General features: G+C 49.6%; 2 protein-coding genes across 12 annotated transcripts in view; one reads left to right on the forward strand and one right to left on the reverse strand.

Moving 5' to 3' along the window:
• The window catches only part of GART (phosphoribosylglycinamide formyltransferase, phosphoribosylglycinamide synthetase, phosphoribosylaminoimidazole synthetase), a 34,998-nt gene extending 33,831 nt beyond the window's left edge, over positions 1-1,167 (forward strand). For all 10 annotated transcript variants that reach the window (XM_086883898.1, XM_086883895.1, XM_086883900.1 and 7 more), the window contains one exon: positions 6-1,167. In XM_086883898.1, the coding sequence (XP_086740024.1) occupies positions 6-188 (183 nt within the window). In that variant the 3' untranslated portion in view covers positions 189-1,167. The remainder of the gene's footprint in view (positions 1-5) is intronic.
• On the reverse strand, positions 812-25,462 carry LOC111928969 (trifunctional purine biosynthetic protein adenosine-3-like). 2 transcript variants are annotated; one of them, XM_086883906.1, is made up of 22 exons: positions 25,367-25,462; positions 22,976-23,140; positions 22,130-22,225; positions 21,593-21,767; positions 20,052-20,163; positions 19,536-19,595; positions 18,597-18,722; positions 18,001-18,088; positions 17,131-17,216; positions 16,530-16,698; positions 13,430-13,661; positions 13,229-13,323; positions 12,285-12,394; positions 10,410-10,608; positions 9,360-9,608; positions 8,628-8,777; positions 7,424-7,630; positions 6,522-6,656; positions 6,104-6,234; positions 4,447-4,588; positions 3,636-3,751; positions 812-2,553 (listed from the first exon to the last, which is right to left on the reverse strand). In XM_086883906.1, exons 2-22 carry the CDS (start codon positions 23,118-23,120, stop codon positions 2,275-2,277), a joined length of 3,102 nt encoding a protein of 1,033 aa, XP_086740032.1. In that variant the 5' UTR covers positions 23,121-23,140; positions 25,367-25,462; the 3' UTR covers positions 812-2,274. The 2 variants fall into 2 exon arrangements, with proteins under 2 accessions (XP_086740032.1, XP_086740031.1); XM_086883905.1 differs by lacking the exon at positions 25,367-25,462 and having other exon boundaries at positions 22,976-23,415.

A 25,462-nucleotide genomic window follows, 5' to 3' on the forward strand; every position in this document is an offset into this window, starting at 1 on the left:
TGCAGGAGGAGGTGGATGCCGGAGCCATCATTTTCCAGGAGGCGGTGCCGGTGAAGCTGGGGGACACGGAGGCGACGCTGGCCGAGCGGGTGAAGGAGGCCGAGCACAGGGCCTTCCCCGCCGCCCTGCAGCTCGTGGCCAGCGGCGCCGTGCGCGTGGGCGAGGCGGGCAAGATCTGCTGGAAGTAGATCCAGGGTGGCCTTGGCTGCGCCCTTCACCTTCCTCACAGGGTCAGGGATTCAAATCCCAGGAATGCCGCCAGTGGGAATCTCGGGGGCCGTTCCCAGAGGGTGCATCAATGGCTCCTGTAGGGGCTTCCTAGTTTTAATCACTTCCTTGGTTCAACATTTTTCGTTCTCAATCGCTTTCCTAACAACCCAAACTCAGGTGGATCTGAGTGGCCCTGGGGTGGGCTTGGGGCCGTCAGGGCTGTTCCCTAATGGGGAACCCTCCTTGTGCTGGGAGCTGTTGCTGAGGGAAACTACAGTGGAAGAGACAGATGAAAGCAGAAACCTCCACTCTAAAAACCTCATCAAACCAGGAAAAACTGGCCTCCCAAAACACCAGCTATTAGATTGTTCTTCATTCGCTTCCTGGTTTGATGGTGGTGGATCTTGTCCAGCCCAGGCCCTTGACACACCCAGTCATTTCCAGACCTGAACCTGCTGTCTGTCAGATGTCAGCAGGATTCGGTGTCTGCTGCCCCTTTTATCCTCAGCATTCCCATGTGAATTCCCACGATTTCCCCTCAGCTTTGGGGTTTTATTTTTTTACATGAGCAGAAGGACCTGACACAAAACATGACCTTGGCTTGTGAAACATTCCTTAGGAATTGTGAAGTGCCTTTATTCTTGGACCAGTGTTTTCACCTGGAATAACACTGAGGGACACCCAGGAATTATGAACATTTGGAAAACAATTGGGGTTTTTGTGCAGCTCAACACTTGGGGTTTTCTTATAATATTTTAATATAGTTATGAAACCATTTTAATGTTCTTTCTGAAAGTATCAGGTTTCCCACACACAAAGCAGATGAGGTGTTTTAGAACTCCCCTTTAACACAGAGAAAGCTGATTTTATTCTGGGCTCTGATACCCTGATGGTACTCCCAATGTTGGCATAACCTCCTTTGGGATTTGAAATAAAGCCTAATAAAGTTAAAAAAAATATTCAATCTACAAATATTTCCTTGGAATTGAACTCCCAGAGCTGGAGGGGGGAGGAGGGAAGGGGCTGGTGTGGGGGCTGAGGGTCAGTGGGGAGGCCACACAGCTCCAGCCAGGGAAAGCAGAGGAAATAAAGACTTGGAGGGGTGAAATCACTGCCTGTGCAGGGAATCAATATCAAATTTATGATGAGAGCAGTTGGCTTACTGCCGGAGAGGCCAACATCTGTACCAAATCCAATACCCATCTTCATCACAGGCACCTTGATTCAGACTCTGATATTTTGCCATGTGAGGCTGATGTGAAAGGGGATTTCACAGGGTCACACAAGGTTTGGGTTGGGAAGGACCTCAAATCCCACCCATTCCCAGCCCTGCCATGGCAGGGACACCTCCCACTGTCCCAGCTGCTCCCAGTGTCCAGCCTGGCCTTGGGCACTGCCAGGGATCCAGGGGCAGCCCCAGCTGCTCTGGCAATTCCATCCCAGCCCCTGCCCACCCTGCCAGGGAACAATTCCTGCCCAAGATCCCATCAAATCCTACTCTCAAGCCATTCCCTGGCTCCTGGCCCTGCAGCCCTTGTCCCCAGTCCCTCTCCAGCTCTCCTGGAGCCCCTTCAGGCCCTGCAAGGAGCTCTGAGCTCTCCCTGGAGCTTCTCCTCTCCAGGTGAGCACCCCCAGCTCTCCCAGCCTGGCTCCAGAGGGTTCCAGCCCTGGAGCAGCTCCGTGGCTCCTCTGGACAGGCTCCAGCAGCTCCATGACTTTGTTGTCCCACTCTTGCAGCAGCAGGTTATGTTTGGGGTATCTTTGGGAAGCTCCCACTGCTCTGCCACAGAAATGGATCCCTTGGAAGGAAGAATTCCCCTTGGAAGCACCAGATCAGTTTTACAGCCCCATCCATGTAGCACATTTTCTCCTTTACAGGTTTAAAACCAGAACAAAACAACTCCAAAGATGAAAAGCCAACCTGGCTCCCACCATGGATTTTCCAAGGGGGTGCAATGAAAGCTGTGAGCTCAGGGAAGAGGCAGGGAACGGAAACTTGGGATACCGAGACATCCAAGTGAAGCAGACGGAGAAGGGAAGGGGAGGGAAAACGAGCAGAGCCCCTCAAGGATCTGCCCACAGCTCCTGGTGTTCCTGAAGCTCCGCAGCGGCGGGAGAGGACGCTCCGTGTCCCTGCTGCTCCTCCTCAGGGCTCAGCCTGTGGCTCCCCCGCCTCCAGCAGGTTCTTCCATGGGCTCCCAGCCAGGCGGCGCCGCTGGCCACGAGCTGCAGGGCCGGGGGGAAGGCCCGGAGCTCGGCCTCCCGCAGCCGCTCTCGCAGCGTGGCCCCCGCCTCCCCCGGCAGCGGCTCCCGGCGGATCGCGGCCCCGGCACTCGGCTCCTCCTGTGGGGCAGAGCGCTCGGGAGGCTGGGGAAGGGCTGAGGTGAAGCGTAGGGCTCGGGCTGTGCGGGAGGGGTGCCCCGAGAGGGGCGCGCCGTGAGGAGCAGCCCCGGTGCCGTGAGGGGCAGCTCTTGGCACCGTGAGGGGCAGCCCCGGTGCCGTGAGGGAAAGCTCCGACACCATGAGGGGCAGCCCCGGCACCGTGAGGGGCAGCCCTGTCGCCGTGAGGGGCAGCCCCGGTGCCGTGAGGGAAAGCTCCGGCGCCGTGAGAGAAAGCCCCGGTGCCGTGAGGGGCAGCCCCGGTGCCGTGAGGGGCAGCCCCGGTGCCGTGAGGGAAAGCCCCGGTGCCGTGAGGGAAAGCTCCGACACCGTGAGGGGCAGCCCCGGCGCCGTGAGGGGCAGCCCCGGTGCCGTGAGGGGCAGCCCTGGCCCTGCAGCGCTGCAGCGGGAGAGACTCGGCTTTCATATTTCCATGTTCGGCACTGCCTTAGAGTGTGGCTGAACTCCACACAAAGTGTCAGCCAGTTCTCCTCACAGCCCAGGCACACACAACAATCCTTTCCCAGCCCCACAACCAAGGGCACCGCTGCAGCTCCGGGCCCAGAAAGTGCAGCCAGCAGGGAACTGAAGAGAGAATCTGGGAGGATGGGACTGCATCACCTGAGGCTGGAATTGCACAATGAACCCAATGTGGAAATGGACCAGAACTTATCAAAGTGTGAAACTCCTGACCCGGGGCCATCTTGGCTGTAGCCACGGCTGGGCTCTTGCACTGCCCAAGGTGCATCCTTGGAATGCCTTTTAATAAATCCTGACTTTAATCCTTTAATTCTGCTCCAGGAGCCTCTCAGGCATCACTGGCACACTCTGGAAGGAGGAGAAACAGAAAAGCCCCACCCCAAATTGCAAGGGAAGAAGACAGGGCTTCAAGCAACCCCAAATCTTTCTGGTTTTTACTGGTAACAATCCCAAGGTTCCCACACATTCCTGTTACCTCTGCCTGTTTCTGCCCCCAGAAAGAAAAGAAAAAAAGCAAATTCCTAACTTCCAAATTTTCCTAACTTCCCAGTTCTGAGCCCACTCACCAGGACGAAATGCACAGTGCAGCCTGCAACTTTTAATCCACTTTCCAGGGGCTCCTGATGGGCATTTCCATCCTTGACGAGTGGAAAAAGTGATGGAGAAGCATTCAGAATTTTCCCTGTGTGTGAGAGAAAAAAAAAAAAAAAAAAAAAATATTTGAACGGAATTTCCTTAAAAATAAAACGAGGTGTGATCAACAGTCAAAACCCTGAGCAGCGCTGCTCTGATCTGAGGGAATTCTGCTCTTCCAGGAGCACGGGTGCAGCAACATTCCCAAAGGAGCCTGTCCAGGTTACCAGTGAGTAACTCCTAGCTCAGGAGCTGGCACTAAGTCACTGCTCCCCCTTTATCACCCCTCCCTCACCTGGGGCACACACGGAGCTGTGTCAGGGATGCAGGGCACCACGGGAGGGAGAAATCCCTCCTGGGAATGGAGAAATCCATCTTTCTCCCCTTTTTCTCTGCTGGGGCTGAGTTCAGCACAATTCCCTGGCAAAGGATGGGATCAAACTCCTTCCTTTGGGGGTGTGGGAGGGCACAGACCCACCCCACACCCCCACTGCTGCACAGCACGAGGGTTCCTCTGGCAATTATCAGCCAGAATCCCAACACAGCCCCAGTGCCAGAGGGAATGGAGGCAGAATCCCAACACAGCCCCAGTGCCAGAGGGAAGCACAGGGCAGCACCTGCTGGAATTCCAGCAGTGCCAGCAGGGCTCAGGGATTTAAACAAAGGATGAGGAACTCTGACAGTGGAATCTTGGTGAGACCAACCACCCCTGCTTTAGTTTCTCTTTTACATTTAATTTCTTACCTTTCCATTTCCGGAGAAAAGGGCTGGACAGAACTCTCATGAATCCTGACAGACAGATCAGCTCCACAGAGAATTCCTCCAGGACTCGGTCAATGGTGCTGTCGAACTCCGAGCGACTCCCGTACAATTTGTGATCGATCACCTGGGGCAGTGAAACACAACAAAAGCCTCATCAAGGAAACAGCTCGGAGGGATTGAGAGCAGCTGCTTGGGCAACAAAGAGGAACAAACTGGATTGGAAGCAGGGTACTCCATGATTTGAGAGGGTGCAGTGAGGTGGGGTCAGTCTTTTCTGCCATGTCCCAAATTAAAGGGTGAGAGGAAATGGCCCTAAATTGCACCAGGAGAGGTTCAGATTGGAGATTAGAAACAACTTTTCCCTTTTAAGAGTGGTCAGGCACTGGAATGAGTTGCCCAGGGAGGTGGTGGAGTCAATTGGTCAGAGCTTCTGGGAAAGGGGAGGAGGAGATCCTTTATTTCTACCCCACTTCCCATTTTCAGTCCCCCAGGTGAGTGCTGATCCCTGACTCTCCTGAGGACCTTCAAACAAGGGGCTCACAAAAAAACCCTTTGTGCTCTTGCCTGTGAAAATGTAAGTGAATTTTGATATCATTTTTTCTTTAGAGATGAGTCAGAAAAGCGTCACATGAGTCCAAGTCAGGAGCTGAAGGAACTGCTGAACCCTTTCCATGCAGGGACAGCCTCTCAGCCTCTAGCAGAGTTTATTTCTATCTGTGCACAGCTGTAAAAACAACTGCTCAAACCCACTTGATGTCAGAAGGGGGAGTTCCTGCGTTTGACATCCCAAGTCATGGAATGTTCTCAGACAATGCTGATGGTCCTTGCCAGGGGTTTTTGTGGAACAAACCAGAACAAATTCCTGTCCCAAAGAGTTGCTTTGTGGCCCACAGGCAGGAGAAAACTTGTATGGTGCCACTGAAAGGGACTGGGCACAATGTGAGACACAGGTTTTCATCCTGGAGAGGAGAAGCTGCAGGGAGAGCTCAGAGCCCCTTGCAGGGCCTGAAGGAGCCCCAGGAAAGCTGGAGAGAGACAATTGCCAAGGGCTGCAGGGCCAGGAGCCAGGGAATGGCTTCAGAGTAGGATTTGATGGGATCTTGGGCAGGAATTGTTCCCTGGCAGGGTGGGCAGGGGCTGGGATGGAATTGCCAGAGCAGCTGGGGCTGCCCCTGGATCCCTGGCAGTGCCCAAGGCCAGGCTGGACATTGGGAGCAGCTGGGACAGTGGGAGGTGTCCCTGCCATGGCTGGGCTGGCACTGGGTGGGATTTGAGGTCCTTCCCGAGCCAAACCAGTCTGGGATTCTGTGATTTTAAGGAGGGATCAGCCCAGGAGACAACGCATTTCCATGCTTTGCAGAACCTGAAGTTTGACTGATTTCAGCCAAAGCTTGAGGCTCATGGGCTGCAATCCCAGACCCAAATCATCCATTTAAATCCATTCCCTGGGATGGAGCACTCACTGCCAGCTGGGCAAAGCTTGCAGAGCCCAGTGAGGACTCCCAGCTCTGTGCTCCAACCACAGATCCATGGGGAAAGCTTCACACCAGAGTGAAACCTCGATGGCTCAGCAAGCATTTCCTGCCCACCCACAGGCTCAGCAGCTGGGAATAAAGGGGAGCAGGGAAGGAATCCTTACCCGGGTGGGAATGCCAGCGCGGGCCGCGCTCCGCAGCTCCTCCACGCCGGGTCTGTTGGAGATGACCAGCACCAGCTGGGCACAGCTGCCCGGCTCGCGGGCAGAGCCGATGAGCGCAGACAGCGCCGTGCCTCCAGCGGGGAGAGAGCAGAGGGTGGGGGGACATGTCAGCACCCAGGGCCCTGGCACGGGCTGCTCAGACAAAGATCTGCCCGTCCACAAACAGCACTGAGGGCGGGGGCACGGGTAAAACTCAGGTTTTAAGCAGGGCAACACAACTCCTTGACTTGTAGTCAAAGTGAAACCCTGGAGTTTGAAGGGTCTGGAGTTTCCACTGAAAGAAAGGCCAGGTGGGCATGGCTGAACCAGCCTCTCCTGTGTAAGGACATTCTCTGTGCCAGGACAAGTGACAGCTCACCTGCTCCAGAGACAAGAACAGCCACCTTCACCTTTCTCTTTCTGGGCTGGATCTCAGCAGTGCTGTCCTTCAGCAGCTGCTGGGGGCTGCTCAGCTGCAGGGCCTCTGCAAGATTCTCCACTGCAATGCGAGAACCTGCCCCAAACACACGAGGAAAGTGTTAGAGTTTACCTTTCCTTCTAAACTGACTTTTATTTGTATTTAGGTGTAGTTTATTTGTAATGTTTCAATGTCAAGAAATTGTATGAGCAATGAGTTTATGCTGGCAGAGACAGAGCTCCAAAGGGATTCAGAGATTGAACAGCCCAGATCCCAGGAGCTGTGCTGGTCTCTGGTGTCACCTGCTCACAGAGTTGCTCACAAAGGCCCAGGCATGGCCTTCTCAAGGATTAGTCCCATTTTTTACACCTCATGTTGCAGAAGGACACCAAACACGGTGCTGATGGAGCTGAGGTGACATTTTGGCTGCCCAAACTGTTGGGTTGCCAGGGGGATTTTGGTTCATGTCCTGCTGGATGTCAGTCAGTGGCACACCAGGATTCAGACTGACCATCACCACACACGGCTGTACAGAGCTGTGGCTTGGCCTCAACCTTTACAGGGATCTGTGTGAGCTGGGGAGGGGTGGACAGGAGGGGAGTTGATTGCCATGAGTGTGGTGAAATATCCACTCAATTTTGGAACAATCAGCACAGGGATTTCCTGAAGCCTCAGGGAGGGGAAGAGGTTATCCAGGTGCTGCCACTCTGAAACAAGAACTCATTTCTCATTTATTTAATACCAAAATGTAGATGTTGGGGTGTCCTGAAGCCTCCAGCTCAGTGAAACAACAGGAAAGTGGTGTGAACTACACAGACTTTGGAACAGGGAATCTCTTAAGTCCCACGAGGATGCTTGCTCACCTGTGTGACAAGGGACAACCACCTTCCCAATCAGCCAAGCCTCCTGCTGCCTCTGGATGTCCTGGAGAACGTGCTGGGCCAGCTCCTTCTGCACAACCAGGACAGCCCCGATGCCACAGGGAAAGCTCTGAGCCATCTCCTCTGCAGAGAGGTTCCCCTCCTTGTAGAGCCAGCAAAAGATTTCAGGGATCTTCCAGCTGAGAGCATCTGGAAAAGATTGAAATCGGTGTGTGGGCAGCACAAATGTTTGTTAATATTTATTATTTACTATTTACGATCTGCAATGACAGTGATGTGTCACAAGAGACCAATTCTTACTGCCACAGAATCCCTGGAATCCCTGGTGCTGGAAAAGCCCTCCCAGCCCAGGGAGTCCCAGCTGTGGCCGATGCCCACCTTGTCCCCAGCCCAGAGCCCTGAGTGCCACGTCCAGCCCTTCCTTGGGCACCTGCAGGGATGGGCACTGCAAAGCTCCCTGGGCAGCCCCTGCCAAGGCCTGAGCTCCCTTTCCATGGGCAAATTCCTGCTGCTGCCCACCCTGAGGGGACCTTAAAGCCCATTTCAGTCCATCCTCTGCCATGGCAGGGACACCTTCCACTATCCCAGGGTGCTCCAAGCCCCAGTGTCCAACCTGGCCTTGGAAATTTCTTTCTTTCCTTTCCAATTTCATTCCAGAGAAATACAACCCAACACACAGACACCTTTCTTTCCCTCTCCCCATTCCCACTGTATTTTTACACTCACATGAACATGGTTTCTTTACTATTTCAAACTTCTGAATTCTTTGCCCAATTTTGGCTTCATCAGAAAAAGTTCTGCCCTACTCACAGATGTCACATGTTGTGGGGAAGCAACCAAAAAAATGCATTAAATCTGTGTGTGTGTGTGTGTGTGTGTATAGCAAATTGTGCAAATTTATTCTCCCACCAAACCTCAGTATTTGGTCAAAATGTTTTGTTTGGAGAGGTGTCCTGAGGAACACACAATCTTCTCCAACACCTTTTTTGTCCTACAGCTGTGCTGCCCTTAATCTCCTCTGGGATTTCCTTTGTGGGGCTCATGACTTGGAAGAGGAGAGGTTTTGGCAGCCCCTTGGGAAGCACCTGCCTGGGGCTGTTCCCCTCTGCAGGGCCATTTCTGAGGATTCCACACGGAAGCTGGGAGCTCAAGGCCGTGCTGTGCCTGAGTTTTGCCCCACACTTACCCAGGACAGCGCTGAGGTGCTCGGGCAGGAGCCTGGAGATGCCCCCCAGGAGCCCCTCAGCCGTGGGGGCACAGCCCTTCACGTGCCCCGAGCGAAGGACAGGCAGCAGAGCTGGGCTGAACATTTTCCCTGGGGTCAGCAAAACATCTCCTGCAAACAATGGCATCACTCAGTCCTTCTCTTTAAAACCTCAGGAGGGGCTTAGAATCAAAACATCACAAAAGGGTTGGGCTGGAGGGACCCCAAATCCCACCCAGTGCCACCCCTGCCATGGCAGGGCCACCTCCCACTGTCCCAGGAGCTCCCAATGTCCAGCCTGGCCTTGGGCACTGCCAGGGATCCAGGGGCAGCCCCAGCTGCTCTGGCAATTCCATCCCAGCCCCTGCCCACCCTGCCAGGGAACAATTCCTGCCCAAGATCCCAAGATCCAGCCCTGCCCTCTGCCCCTGGCAGCCATTCCCTGGCTCCTGGCCCTGCAGCCCTTGGGCCCAGTCCCTCTCCAGCTCTCCTGGAGCCCCTTCAGGCCCTGCAAGGGGCTCTGAGGTGTCCCAGAGCCTTCCATTCTCCATTCTGAATTCAGTGAGTTTGTTTCAAAGGGTGTGGGGTGTTTTTGGGAATGCTTCCCAAGGTTCTCTCCCAGTTCTCATAGAAGGCCTCGGGAAGGAGGCAGAGCAGTGGCACCAGCCCGACCCCAAAGCCCGGTGACCCCAGATGGGAAGAGGGATGGCACACCCAGAGTGCCGTGCCCGCAGCTGCCCGGGGCCGGCGAGGAGCAGCGCAGGGAGGATGTCAGGAGGATCCTCCTCACGACACCGAAGCCGCGGCCGTGGATGCCGGGAGAGCCCAGCCCCAGGAGCACATCCCCCTCCTCAGCTCGCTGCAGCCCCGGCAGCCGCTGGCCCCGCTCCGCTGCTCCCACGGCGAACCCGGCCAGGGCCCAGGGCCCAGAGGGACACGGAGCCTCCTCTGTCACCTCCTCACCTGCCAGGGAACAGAGGGGTCAGCACCTCCTGCTTGTGCTCCTTTCAGACTCTCAGAATCCCAGAGGGGTTGGGCTGGAGGGACCCCAGATCCCACCCAGTGCCAGCCCTGCCATGGCAGGGACACCTCCCACTGTCCCAGGAGCTCCCAATGTCCAGCCTGGCCTTGGGCACTGCCAGGGATCCAGGGGCAGCTCCAGCTGCTCTGGCAATTCCATCCCAGCCCCTGCCCACCCTGCCAGGGAACAATTCCTGTCCCAGATCCCACCTAACCCTCCCCTCCCTCAGCTCAAAGCCATTGTAACACCATTTCAAATTGATGGCATTTCCTAAAGTCAGCAGCACATCCGGCGCCACACAGCCTAAGAACATTCAGATACATTTTTTAAATCCTTCTTGGTTTGTTACTTCACCTCAAGACTCCAAGAAAACAAAGCTGCATGAAAGGAGTTTTTTTTTGTCATTATTATTTCTGGTACTCACGTGGCACCTCCCTGAGTATGGGAGAGGGCATGGAAATATTAACATTGAAGAATGTGAGGCTTCCAGTCCTGTTCTCCTTTGTTCAGGGATAAAGAAGGTAGAAAAAGGATCCAAGTGCACAAATACTAAACCCCATCTGTCTGTGCTGACCCAGGTTACAGACAAGGAGGAACAGAAGCACAAATTCCCAACTGTTTTTCCACCAAAAAGAAACCAACAATTCCAGGGCCACATTCTGCCTCCACCTCCCAGGTCTATTTCTCTGGTGATAAATTCAACCTCAGACCCTTCAAATCTCAGAGGACAGGAGGGTCCATACCCAGGAAAACACATCCTGCACTCCTGCAAGCCTCAGCTATTCCTTCTTTGATTGTTTCCATCACTTCAGCATCGAGTTTGCCACAGGACAAGTGACTGAGGAAGAAGAGGGGCTCAGCCCCCTGAGCCAGGAGCTCATTGACACACAGGGCCACCAGGTCCTGCCCGATGGTGTCGTGTCTTTTACAGACCTGGGCAACCTGCAAAACATGGTGGGAACAAGAAACAGGCAAAACTCAATTATTAATCAGTGAAATCAGCAGAAACCTTCTTTTCTCTGAAAGGAATCGCTACAGGACATGCATGGAGGACAGAACCTGGTGCATTACCTAGTTGAGATCAAGAGAAAACTGCTCATTTTCTTGCAGACAAAAAAAAAAAAGAAAAATCTATTCTGCTTTTTTTAATATTAGTTTGAATTCCAGCCATAGCTACCTAGAAATTGTCATTTTGAGATTTCTTTTTTGTTTGCTTTTTGGAATATCATCAGGGAATCATGGAATGGTTTGGGTTGGAAAGGACCTTAAAGCCCATTCAAGTTCCATCCCCTTCCATGGGCAGGGACACTTCCCACCATCCCGGTCTGCTCCAAGCCCCAGCGTCCAACCTGGGCTGGCCTCCTATGAAATGCTGAATTTCCAGCTCTCAGGGGTACCCTGGAGCATCCTGCTCAGCTCACAGGGCTGCCACAGGACAAAGGTTAGACAGAATTATAAAATGAGAATTATTTAGGGTGCAAAAAACCTTTCAGATCATCAGTGGATGAATTTTCAAAGGAGGTACCTTTTACTGACACAGTTCCACCTGTGCAGAAAAGACCAGGACAGAGGGATGGGCCAGGGGAAAATTGGATAAACATCACTGGATTCCAAGTGGTGAGGGAGCAGCACCCAAACAAAGTGTGGGCTTGGATTCCTGATTGATTTCCCTGGATTTAGGAGTGCTATGGAAACAGGCATCCCACAGCCTTTGCTGCATGACACCTCCCTCCCACTGCTCCAGCAGCAATCCGGGCAGGCCAACCTCTCCTTGGCCAAGGAAGAACCTTGGGAACAGTCTGGAAACACAGCTGGGAATGTCTCTGTGCCCAGCAGTTGCAAGAAAGACTCACAAGAGCCAGCACTGATTGCTTTTTCATGCTCAGAGCTGTCTGAGGATGTGAGACTGCAAAAGACCTTTGGGATGACTGCTCAGTCTCCTGCTGTTTGTTACCCTGGCATTAGAGGCAGAAACCATTTGAAACAAGGGACATTGCTGTGCTTGACAGTGAAAGGAGCTTCAGATCCCCATTCTCCTGATGGCTGAAAACCTTCTGATTTAATATATAAGTAAATACCCAGGTCAACTTATCCTGATTCAATACATAAATATATCCCAGGCTCAATTCATCTTAATTCACTACATAAATGTATTCCTAACTCAGCCTGTCCTGGATGTTCTTGACTTATTAAAAGTCTTTAATTCTTGGCTTCTTTAATGTTTATTTCCTCCAACCTTCCTTTCCACAGTGCCCTGACAGAGGCACCTGTTCTCCCTCTCTACTCACAATTTATTATGTTGAATTTGCCAGTTCTGATTTCAGCAACTCCCTGTGCTCCTCCTCAGAGCCAAAGGACCCTCCAGTTTACAGCAGAAATTCTGGGTTTTATTGCCTCAAGTTTTCAGTTAAATTTTGGGTTATTATCATTTCACCACATCCTCAATTAAGCGTGCCCAGGCCTTGCACAAATGTCCAAAGTTCGGTGCCCGCCTGGTGCCCTGGTGGACTCAGGAGTGTTTGAAGAGCTCAGGAGGCTGCAGAGGGTGGGACTGGCTGTGGCACTGGAACAGCCCTGGCAGGTGACACCAGCTTTGCTGCAGAGGAGCTGCCAATTACCTGCAGTTTGGGTCCAAGGCCCTTGGTCTGGGACACCAGGATGGGATCATGGTAACCAGATGCCTTCAGGTCAAAGAAAGCAGCAAAGCCTCCTCCTTCTGAGCGGCCTCCTGCTGAGTACAAACACAGCACAGACTGGATTTAGGAGAAATGAAAACACCCAAAACTCTCACCAAGAAAAGAACTGCAAATTATCAAAGAATCCCTGGTGCTGGAAAATCCCTCGCAGCCCATGGAGTCCCAGCTGTGCCCAATGCCCACCTTGTCCCCAGCCCAGAGCCCTGAGTGCCACGTCCAGCCCTTCCTTGGGCACCTGCAGGGATGGGCACTGTAAAGCTCCCTGGGCAGCCCCTGCCAAGGCCTGAGCTCCCTTTCCATGGGCAAATTCCTGCTGCTGCCCACCCTGAGCCTCCCCTGGCCCAGCCTGAGGCCTGAGCTCTCCTCCTGTCCCTGTTCCCTGGCAGCAGAGCCCGACCCCCCTGGCTGTCCCCTCCTGCCAGGGACTTGTGCAGAGCCACAAGGGCCCCCTGAGCCTCCTTTGCTCCAGGTTTTCTATAACTTTTATTTTATTTTATTTTATTTTATTTTATTTTATTTTATTTTATTTTATTTTATTTTATTTTATTTTATTTTATTTTATTTTATTTTATTTTATTTTATTTTATTTTATTTTATTTTATTTTATTTTATTTTATTTTATTTCCACTCTATTCCTCTCCATTCTGCACCCCTAACAAGCACAATCACCTCCATGACAAGGCAGGCATTTGTTAATTAATTGTAAGAGCAGTGACAAGAAATTAATTTTCCTGCTTTGTGCTGATCCCAGCCCAGTTTCCCAAGTTTCCCAAGCTCAGTTTCAATGCCATGACCACGTTGCCCACCCCCCCAGGGAGAAAAGAACCAACAGACTGAGGGAATTCCCAGATTCTTCCCAGTCCTACCTGCCCTGGTGCCTCTCCCAGCCGATGTTTGTGGCAGACGGCTCCAAACGTCCCTGGTTCCAGTCCCCACGTGTCTGTCCTTGTACACCAGGGCCCTGTGGGGAGGGAAGGATGTGCTGGGAGCAGCAGGGCTGGCCCAGATGTGAGGGGCAGGAAGGAACATCTGGGCTGGGCTCCCGTCCCAGGGCTGTGCTCACGTACAGGGGCTGCCGGAGCAGCCGCAGGCCCCGGTGCCCGATGTCCCTCCTGAAGGTGGCCCCCTGGAAGTGGATGGTGGCCAAGCCCCTGTTGGCTTCTCCCAGGGCTTCCATCAGGTCCTGCCTGACAGCAGTGATGGACAGGACTCTGCCACCGCTGGTCACCACCCGGCCGTCCTTCAGCACCGTGCCCCCGTGGAACACCTGCAGCCCCAGCTCCTTGGCTTGCAAAAGCCCTGCAGAAACAAAGGGAATTCTCTGAGGATTTTGAATTGCACTCTCTGTTGACCATCTCAGAATCAAGGCTGGAAAAGCCCCTCAGGACCATCCAGTCCCCCCCAGCAGCAGAATCAGCCCAAACCCTGTCCCCAAGGGCCATCCCAACTCCTCTGGGACACTCCCAGGGACTCCAAACCTCCCTGGACAGCTCATCCCAAGGCCTGACCACTCTGTGAGGAAAATTTTCTTTTCCAGTCTCCAATCTGCCCTCTCCTGGTGCCATTTGAGGCCATTTCTTCTCCTCCTTTCCCTTGGGACATGGCAGCAGAGCCCGACCCCCCCCCCCGGCTGTCCCCTCCTGCCAGGGACTTGTGCAGAGCCACAAGGGCCCCCTGAGCCTCCTTTGCTCCAGGCTCAGCCCCTTTCCCAGTTCAGCTGCCCCTTCCAGGATGTGTTTTCCAGACCTTTCTCAGATCCATTACTTCCTGTGGACAAAACACTGAAAGTTGAAGTCCTTTTTTCAGTCAAGGGAGAACAAGAGAAGTTTTCACCTTCGCTTTTTCTTGAGAAACAGCATCATCAGTGAAAGGTGTCCCAGTGCACTGGCCCCAGGGATCCCCTTCTGAGCCATCCAATAAAGCATCATGTAATTCCAGACTGGTTTGGGCTGGAGGGACCTCAGAGCCCACCCATTCCCAGCCCAGCCATGGCAGGGACACCTCCCACTGTCCCAGGAGCTCCCAATGTCCAGCCTGGCCTTGGGCACTGCCAGGGATCCAGGGGCAGCCCCAGCTGCTCTGGCAATTCCATCCCAGCCCCTGCCCACCCTGCCAGGGAACAATTCCTGCCCAAGATGCCAAGATCCAGCCCTGCCCTCTGCCCCTGGCAGCCATTCCCTGGCTCCTGGCCCTGCAGCCCTTGGCAATTGTCTCTCTCCAGCTTTCCTGGGGCTCCTTCAGGCCCTGCAAGGCCACCCTGAGCTCAGCCCAAAGCTTCTCCTGGCCAGGCTGAACAATGGCAGCTGGGCCAGCCTTTGCTGCCAGCAGAGCTGCTCCATCCCTCTGCTCATCCTGGAGCCTCCTCTGGGCTCTCCTACATGCCCACACCTGGGACACCCCAAATGTAAAGAAAGAAATCCCACAGGAACAGAAATATGGGATCCAGGAGCCACCCCAGGACACATCGCTGCCCTGCCCCAGGAAAGTTGTGCTCTCTCTGGGAACTGTGGGGAATTTGTGCAGGAAATCACAATCCACAGCCATTTCCTGCCTGGATTCTCCATCTCCCTGACATTAAAGCATCAGTGCTGATGTTACCTCAGCACTCCCCCACTATTCCACCCTACCCACTCCACACAATTCCCTACAGCACTGGAACTGCTGCTCCACAAACACAGGCTGGTCTGACATAGGGAAGCAAAACTGTTCAAGGTTTGGAGGTTTTTCAGATTCCTGTTTTGAGGGAAGGATAAGGGAAGAGGAGGAACTGCTGCCATCACCTGGGAAAACGAGAACCAAGCACAGTTTTCTCCTTGCTACAGGCTCAAGGGATTCTTCCCTCTGACCCTGCTGCAGTGGAACTCAGACCCCTCTGCATCCTGTTTTAAGGAATATTGCAGAATAAAAAGTTTGTCAAGCCATTAAAACCAGAGAACCCCAGAGTATGCTGAGCTGGGAGGACACACAAAAATCATCCAGTCCAAGCCCTGGCCCTGCACTGGACACCCAGACAATCCCACCCTGGGCACCCCTGGGAGCGTCATCTGAAAATGTGGGACTCAATGAGAAAAGAGAATAAAAACAAATAAACCCCATGAAACTCTGAAGTGGAAGATAATAACAAAAGAATGGATTGAATTCCATTCATTTGACTGACTAGTTTGTGATTAACAAGCAGGGGGTGAGAAACCTGAGCATGACCTTGTCCCTGGGCCATGGAGGGTCCCCAGGGAGCTGCCAAAATTTGGGAGCCCTGGGCAGGGGCTGAGGAGCTGGAATGGGCTGACAGGGGAGAGGGTGGGACTGGCAGGACAGGAGAGCAGGAAGGAAATGGTTCTGCAATGGTTCCCTCTGCTTTTAAACATCTTAAACATCTTCATGAGAGCCTGAACCAGGAGCACTGGAACAGGGGAAATGAATATTGAATGCCTGTATGAATCCTCAATATCTATTTCCAATATCCAAATGGTATTGACAGCTAAATTAATATTGAATGCCTCTATGAATCCTGAATGTTGATATCCAATATCCAAATGGTATTGACATCTAAATGAATATTGAATGCCTCTATGCATATTGAATATCTATAACCAATATCCAAATGGTATTGGAATTTAAGTGAATATTGAATGCCTGTATGAATCCTTAATGTCTATATCCAATATCCAAATGGTATTGGAATCTAAATGAATATTGAATGCCTGTATGAATATTAAATATCTATAGCCAATATTCAAATGGTATTGATAGCTAAGTGAATATTGAATACCTGTATAAATGTTGAATATCTATATTGAACATCTATATGGATATTGAAGATATATTTCTAATATCTGTATGAAGACTGAATATTGATACCAAATATTCATATGAATATTGAATATTTTTATCTAACATATATATAGATATTGGATACCTATGCAAATATAGAACATCTGTAACTAATATCTGTATGAATATTGAATATCTATATCTAATATCCAAACAAATATTGAACATCTATATCTAATATATATATATATATAATATTGATATGAATATTGAATACCTATCTCTAATATCTAAGTTCATATTGAACACCTGTATGAATGCAGAATATCCCAATTTTCACTTTGTCCAGAGCCCTGTGAGGAAGTAATTAAATAATGAGGAAGCTCCCAGAGTTACCTGTGACCTCCATGCCTTTGTCAGAGTCTCCTGGGTATCCTGGGCTGGCCATGACCACACACACAGCAGTTCTGTCCTCCCACCAGGCTGGCATGCAGCTGCAGAGTTTGCCATCAATTGTTGCTTGAATCACTTCATAAAAATCGTTTTTAAGCAGAGGAAGAATTACCTGTAGAAAGTTTTCAGATGGAAGTTATTTTTTATTTTGCTACCTTGCTGAAAACCACCTTAGGGAAAATTCAGCTGATGGAATAAAATCTGTGTGTGCCAAGCCAGTAGATTTAGAAACTCAGAGTGAGTGTGTAATTTGTATCTTTTGTACCAGTCATAAACTTAGAAACACAAGGTGTGAGCTTATGTAGAAGGAATATGAATTTAGGTCCCTCCTGCTCTGCTTCTATCCTGAAAAACAAAATCTGAGGAACTGTGTTTTAATTTAAATCCTTTACCTAATAATTCACAGGAGCTGACCAGCCCAAATTTTCAGTTACCTCAGACATTGTCTAAGATGTTCACATCCAGATCTTCCCCTAGAAATAAACTACAACAGTAAGAGGGGAAAGAATGGAGAATCTTTAATTTTCCAGTGTGTTTCACTCACCTGACACTGGGGGTCCCCAAACTGGCATTTAAAGTTTAAAATCTTCACCCCCTCTTTGGTCAGCATCAAACCTGTTTGCAGCACACCTGGACACAAAGAGCACAGCCAAGCAAATGAACTTAAACTTTTCTTTCTTTCTTTCAAGAGCTCCTTTAAATGAAACAGAGAATTTTGGGGTGTGGGACTCATTTCTGCAAATCAGAAGGTGTTAGGAGTGAGAGTTCTGCAAGCACTCAGATGCAAGTCCTAATAATTCCCAAACATCCATAAAAGTGACAAGCAGCCACCTGAGGAACAGGGCACCACATTTTAAACCCCACAAAGGTTCTCCAGATCCTTTCTTACTCAACTCCCACTCCACTCTTACTCAGCATTGTAAAAAAGGCCCCAAAAAGCAGAAACTGAAGATGTAATTGGGAGCCCAACTCTTTAGAGGTCTGAGATCTCTTAGTGCCAACAGCAGCCCTTGGCACTGGCACCTCTGGGCACCATCTGCCTTTTCCAAAACAGCCTCTGGATAAGGATCTGGAGAAAATAGACATTGTTGTGTCTAAGAGGGAGCAGTAGAGCAGGACTGAAATATATGCTCTGCCCTGAACTGCAAGTCAATCTGTTTTATTTAAAAATATTTCATAAAATCATGGTGTTTTAAGGAGAAAAGGCCAAAGTTCTCTCACAAACAAAAAAGCTGTGAACTGAGTGAATGAGGTGTAACACTGCATGAAAAATGAGCTGCTGCTGGGGTTTTTTTAAACAAATACCATCATTTTTAAACAAAAAAAATGTTTTTTTAAATAAATTCAGGAGCAGCCTCTGACAATGGAAATGACCTGGATAAGGGCTTACCTTGGTTTTCAGGTGCTCACTCACCTACATAGGCAGCTCCTTCTTGTCTCAAGCTGTCCACAACGTGCTGGAGGACTGCACCCCTGATTTGATCTAGAAGAGCTTCTGGAACCTGACAACCAAACAAAGGCACTGAGGCAGTGATGGCATCTGCTGGAAGGATGGGGATGAGGAGATTCCTGAGCTGTTTGCTGCTGTCCCACCCCAGCCCCTGCTCCATCCCTTGGGCTGCTGCTCTCTGAAGGGTGGAAATTTCACTCCTCTGCCTCCCGAGGTGCTTTGGGAGCTTCTGAAGGAGGTTTGGGACTGGCAGCCTGGGCTGAGCACTGTCAGTTTCTGTGCTTGGAGAAACCCACACTGATTCTGGGTTGGAGCAGTGCTTTAGGAACCAGCAGGGCCCCCCCAGGTTATGTGCAGGGCACGGAGGTCCCGGCACCCAGAACTGTGCAGGGATTTCAGACGTGGGAAACACAAAGTTTAAACACAAAGTTTAGGAACAACAGAAGAGGTAAAAGAGAGGATCCTGCAGAGAATTGAACCCCAAGGAAGGGCTGTTGGGGTTGGATGCTCTCCAGAAGGCAGAGGGGTGTGCTGGGCAGGGGCTGGGGCAGGAGCTGTACCTGAGGCACGGGGCAATAGGCTCCCATCCCCGCCGTGCTGGGACCCTGCTCCCCCTCCAGCAGCCGCTTGTGGGGCTGAGCCGGGGGCACGGAGGCCACGGTGACACCGTCGGTGAAACAGGAGCACTGCGGGACAGACACGGGCACAGCGCTGACAGCGGCCACAGCGGCCACGACAGCCACAGCCAAGGGACAGCACTGCTGGACACAGCCTGAGCCACGGTTCTGCTGGGAAATGGAGAAATTGCAGAAGTCCTGACTGCAAGGGGTATTAAATCCCACCCAGAGCCACCCAGTGCCACCCCTCCCACTGTCCCAGCTGCTCCCAATGTCCAGCCTGGCCTTGGGCACTGCCAGGGATCCAGGGGCAGCCCCAGCTGCTCTGGCAATTCCATCCCAGCCCCTGCCCACCCTCTGAGTAAAGAATTTCTCCAAATCCCATAGGATCCATTTATTCTGCTGCAAGCCCATTAACCTGAAGGGTTTGTTGTTTCTTACTCATGTTTAAATTACCAAGAGAAATGGTGGCTCTCATTACAATTCCCTTTTGATAAATCAGATTTTGAGTCACATGGACACATGCCTGGCCTCTGTCATGTCAACAGCCTAAAAGAGGCACTTTATATTAGCATAAAGTTAGGGATGTAACAAAAATTACCAAGGCAAAGTACATAAAAACATGTTTTGGGTCATTTTCCCCCTAAAATAACCACTATAAACACAATGTCATTGTTAATGTAAAAGAAAAATCTACTGACAACATGCATTGGTTAGCATGACACAGGGCTTAGATTGCATGCTATATATATGCAATATATACCTTTCTCAAAGTGCAAATAAAAACCAAAAAAATTTGAAATTTGAAATGATAAACTTGGGTGTTTATGCAGAAGCACAGCAATAATGCCAAAGAGTAAAAGCACAACATCAATCACCTACAGAAAGTTCTTCCCCTTGAAGCAGTTCTTCAATAACAACCATTTCTCCAAACATTCTGTCCTGTAAAAGATAAAAACCACAAGGAATCCCCAGTGAGCAGACATGAATCCACTGCCTAAATCCTCTCTTCATGTTCTTTTAACAAAAAAACCCCAATGTACACGAGAAGTGCCAGCTTGCTGACACTGAATGCCAGTGGAGAAAGCCAATGGAATTCCATTTGGATATAAGGAGGCAACACTGGATACTCCTTATCAAGCCTAGGAGACAAGGAAAAAATTACAATTTGGAGGGGCAGAGAAGTGGGACTGGAGGCTGGAGCAGGAGTTCAGTCACAAAAACTCCCAGCCCTGCCTGGGGCACACAGGAGGAATCTGAGGAGACCCAGGGAAACTCTGGAATCGATCAAACAAGTTTCTCCCAAAAATACTTGCCTCCTGTATCTGGAATTACAAACTCCCAGAGTACAGAACACCAAGACTTGGACTGGCAGGGGTGAATTAAGGATTTATCCACCTGCATAATCTCCTGGACAGCTCTGCAGGCCTCCTCCTTGCTGGCTGCAATGGTCACTTCTGTCCTGGCTGCTGGACCCCGTGCCCGCACCACCCGTGCAGGGAAGTCTGTGCTGTAAGGGGAGCAGAGCAGGGGTCAGACATCCCTGCTGCATCCAGGGACTCCAGGGAAATCACCACATTGCTCCTGGATGCTCCCCATAGTGCCACTGTAGCTCCAGAATTTCTCCACTTACTCTGAAACACAAACTAAATCCAGAAATTAAAAAGAAAAAAAAAGCATCACACTGTTAATTGATGTGTTTTAACCTTACCCTGTCACTCTCTGGCTTGTGAACAGCCAAATAAAAGGGTTTTGGAGGGCTAGTTTTGCACACAAATTTCCTGTTTCCCTAAAGAACACCTTTCCACACTGAGATTTCTATCAGGTTAAACCTCAGCCCCTCAGTTTGTACCACCAGGCTCCCACCAGGCCCTTCTCCCCATCTCACCCTGCACACCTGGGACAGTTTTCCCTTTGGAGCCTTGCCCTTGCTGACAGAGAAGGTGTTGGCCTTGTCTCTGTGTGGCAACAACATCAACTGGGAGTTCTTACAGAGCAAAACCAGTGAAAAGGTTGGTTTTGTTAAAAAAAAAACAAACACACAGGTTCCATGAGTTTATCCCACATGGAACACTTGCCAGCAAGGACAAGGAGTCTGGGAACAAAACCCACAGGCAAAAAATGAGACTATTCTTCTTTAGTTATGGATATTTGACCAGAACATTTCAAATCATCCTCAAATTATAGAGAGAATTTTGCTGGTATCTGTCTGGCAAGAAATGATTCTTAGCCTTAACTAAGAGAAAGATTTGTTGGAATACTTTTCTCCATTACAATTTTTTTGTCTTATAAATGGCTTATTGAGTGTACTGAAGGAACAGATGGAAAAGAAGAAAAGCTGGGACCTGAGAAGAGAAAAATCAACCTGCTGCAGTTCCCAGAATTGTGGAATCATAAAAAGGTTGGGTTGGGAGGACCTCAGAGCCCACCCAGTGCCAGCCCTGCCATGGCAGGGACACCTCCCACTGTCCCAGGAGCTCCCAATGTCCAGCCTGGCCTTGGGCACTGCCAGGGATCCAGGGGCAGCCCCAGCTGCTCTGGCAATTCCATCCCAGCCCCTGCCCACCCTGCCAGGGAACAATTCCTGCCCAAGATCCCATCAAATCCTACTCTCAAGCCATTCCCTGGCTCCTGGCCCTGCAGCCCTTGGCCCCAGTCCCTCTCCAGCTCTCCTGGAGCCCCTTCAGGCCCTGCAAGGGGCTCTGAGCTCTCCCTGCAGCTTCTCCTCTCCAGGTGAGCACCCCCAGCTCTCCCAGGCTGGCTCCAGAGCAGAGAGGCTCCAGCAGCTCCACTCCTGCCCCTCCATCACCCGTCTCTAATTGCAGAGCTCATGAATTCAGCTCCTTCTGGGGAAGAAGGAGAGCTGAGGAGTTCCCAAGCCCCCAGTGAAGACCACGGGCCCAGGTGAGTGCAGAGGAGCCCCATGGCAGCACATTTACCTGGTGATGAACCTGCAGGCCTCCTGGGGGTTGCTGAAGGCTTTCCAGCGCGCCGTGGGGATCCCGTGCCGCTCCAGGAAGGCTTTGCTGGAGCTGCTGCTGGAGGCCAGCTGGGCTGCCCTGGCACAGGGCCCAAAGCACCGAACTCCTGCTGCCCTCAGGTCATCCACAATCCCTGAGCCACAGAAACAGCACCCAGGGGGCTCTCTGGGGACATGGAGCCCGTGTGGCAGAAGGAAATTCCCAGCAGTTACACTTTCCTTTGTCTCAGATCATTTATTCACCCTCCAAAGGAGGTTCTGAACATCCCCTGGCCCTCCTCAGCCTGTCTTTCTGAGCCTCTTCAGCTCTCGGGGTTACTCAGCACTCCCACTGTTACCCCCCCACTTTAAAGCAGAATTCAAGGTGCTGTCTTTTTCTGTCAACCTAATGATATGATTTGATATTATTCTATGATGTTCATTTATTATAATATTATCATATCATTGATATATTTTTCAGTCAACTTAGGTTTATTTAATTATTTTATGAACTTACCAGCTGCCAAAAGAGCTTCTGGGCCAGCTAACACAAGCCCAATGTTATGATCTTTGCAGAACTGGGTAACAATAGTGTGATTGCTCACTAATACAGCTGAAAAGGAAAAAGAATTAACTGGTGACTGTGAAGCCTGAATAAGAGACAGGAGAAGAGAATGTCTTTTTTCCATCCTCCTAAAAGGGTGATTAAAATCATGAAACAGCCCATGAAGGGCAAAGTGAAATATCAATGTAATAACAGCAGAGTCCAAAAGGAACTGGGAACAACTCCAGTTTGCACTACTGGTTTTAATACACATTTGCTAACTGATTGAATCTAATTTATTTGCCATGTGCAATCAAGATGCATTTTAAAAGCTGCTTATAACAACCAGAGCAACTTTGAAAAATAAAACTTAAGGCTCAGGAAGAAACTCAATTTCAACAGCTGAGTTAAGATTTACTGAAAGCATTGGTTGATGCAGCTAAATTTCTCTGAGCAGCCTGGACAGACACAGAGGTGTTTCTCTTCAGAATGAAGAACTTTGAGCCCTCTGTTCCTGGGTTAAATTTCACTGGAATTGGTCACTGAATTCAAGCACAAAAGTGGAAGAGATGAGGTGTAGAAATACAGTCTCATATAAGCCTCACTAGCTTAAGCAGCAAGACTAAAACTAAACAGAGCAGAGTGTTTTAGGAGGCAGCTCTGCAATTCAGGAACAAAACACAAAATAAAGAAGAAATCTGTGCCTCCAGTCATTTGTGGCACCAGTAAAAGACGAGCCACCAGTACCTCCCCAGTTGGTTTGTCTCAGTTGCTGCGGTGCTGATGGCAAGGAGGGGGATTTTATTCCCCCCTTTTTACCTGAATTGGAGATTTTTCCGTTGTCAGCTGTCCCTGCATTTCCTGGAGCCACAAACACGTGTTTGACCTGCGGGGACTGGGCCAATTTCCAGGCCAGGGCGTGTTCCCTGCCTCCGCTGCCGATCACCAGCACCCGCTCAGCCATGGCCCTGGAGCACCACTCACCTGGCAAAATCAGCAAGGACAGAGCAATTGCACCCCACTGCTGCAGGTTTGGGGTCATGGTAACCCAGTTTGTGTCAGAAAGGTGCTCCTTGGCTGTGGGACACGGTGCTGTGCCAGCAGTGCCACTGGATGGACACGTGGGTCACACCTGGCTTAAAGACGGACAAAGAATCCACTGGGAATTGTCCCCACTTGTTCCAGCAGAGTCAAGATTTCATCTCTTAAGCACCCACAGATATGAAATAATCCTGCCTTGAGTAGGTCTCATCAGGTCCTTTGCACAACACAGGACAGGATTAAAAGTGTCATACAAATGCTCTAAAATAGATATTTTTATATATTTTCTATGTTATATAATGCATTTATTTCTAAACAAATATAAAGAAATATATATATATATAATAAACAAATTAAAAATAAATAAGACAGAACTAAGCAATGAATAACTAGATAATGAGTAAATACGTAACAAGTAAATATACAGAAATAAAAATGTAATTGTTCAGCTCCTTTTCATATTTAATATATTTCAGTCTGAAATATATTTATTAAATATATTTAATAATATATTTTAATATTATATTTAATAAATATACTAAATATATTTAATAGTTAAAGAATTAAAAATTAAATAATATATAAATAAATTTCATAATTAATTTTATTTTCATATTTAATAAATATATTTACATCTGAAATATATTTATTTAATATATTTAATAATATATTTTAATATTATATTTAACAATCATATTAAATATATAATTATGCATTTATATTTTATATATAGATATATAATTATATATGTTATAATATATAAATATATTAAATATATTGAATATTTAAATAATTAAAAATGAAATAATATATTTATATGAATATATAAATATATTTATATTTAGTGGTGAGTCTAGAAGCCTTTAAGAGTGCAAACATTCTCGGCAGTAAATGGCAAAGGCAGATTTCAGGACAGACTTTATCCCCTGACAATTGCTAGGAGGACACTTCAGCAGAGCAGCACATTCAATAAAAGAGAACCATTCATCTCAGTGACATTTCCAGCCGTTCCTCAGCAATATTTTGTGGCAGATTAGTTTTGATTTGTTTCAGAAATGTTATATCATAGGTCACATCTGCAAAACCTAATTTCTCCCTATGTGCTGCATGTGGACAAATGTCAGAGAGAAAAATGCAGCCCAGAACGTGACCTTTAAGGGAGGTGCTGATGGAGGAGCCAGTCCTTACCCAGGAGAGAGATCATAAATTAAAGGTACCATGGACAGCAGCAAAGTGCTGCTGCCTTCTCCCCAGGAATTACAACCCCTGGGTTTAATTCCCTGCACAAAGGCAAACGGGAGCTGAACGGTGACACCGAGGGAGAATATTGCAGGCAAGATATTCACAGAACTGTGATACACCAGGGATGGTGCCTGGAGCTCCTGAGACAGGATCACATTGCCTTAACTCGCTACAAAATCCAATTTAACTCTATTTCATGGCTCCTGAGTTGCCCAAGGACAATGTCAGGAATTCTCACAGCCCAACTCTGGGAACTGCAGAGTTTTGAGGGTTATTTGATTTTCAGTTTTAGCTGTTGTGCTCTAGGTGCACAAACACAAAGTGCTCAATGCTCTACCAGGGATGGACTGATTTCCTTGCAAAAGCCTTTTCTTAGCCTTCATGTTGGGTAGCAGTCCAGTGTCAGGCTTTGTCCTTCCTTTTGTCACTGCCTGAGCAATAATGGCTGGAAGTGGCTGTGAGTGTGCAGAGGAGTTAAACTGCTCTGCCTCTAACAAAGGCACCAACGTTCTCTGCCAGGCTCCAGAGTGGTACAACAGTTCCCAATGAAAAGGAAAGTGGTTTTTAAAACAATTCCACACTCCACACACCCCACTCCCCCACCAATAATCTCACAATTCCTTGAAGTTTTCTAAAGCAGAATGAATTAAAGTTCCAAACTGGGGAGAGAGTGAAAGCGAGCAGTGCCTCCAAAATTTGGAGGAAAAATTCACTTTTCCATTTCACGTCCCAGTGAGGGCACTAAGGATGTTTTTTGCAAAGCCAAGCTAAAGCATGCTGGAAGAGAGGAAATTTAGTGAGTTGGTCCAGGAGAGAAGGCTGGAGAGAGGAACAGAGCGTGCTGGAGCAAAAGAGAGCTGCAAGGGCACTTGCTGCTGGAAGAAAGGCTGTGGAGAACAACGTCCCACTGGAATTCTTTTCCCTTACCGTGACAGACCCTGCTGCTGGCCCACACAAAAGGCTAAGGAGTCCTCCAGAAGGTTCTTCCTCCAGCTCCTGCTTCAGATCCAAATGATTTCTGAT

Source organism: Cyanistes caeruleus, chromosome 3 (genome assembly GCF_971803275.1).
Source record: "Cyanistes caeruleus chromosome 3, bCyaCae1.hap1.1, whole genome shotgun sequence".
Lineage (NCBI taxonomy): Eukaryota > Metazoa > Chordata > Aves > Passeriformes > Paridae > Cyanistes > Cyanistes caeruleus.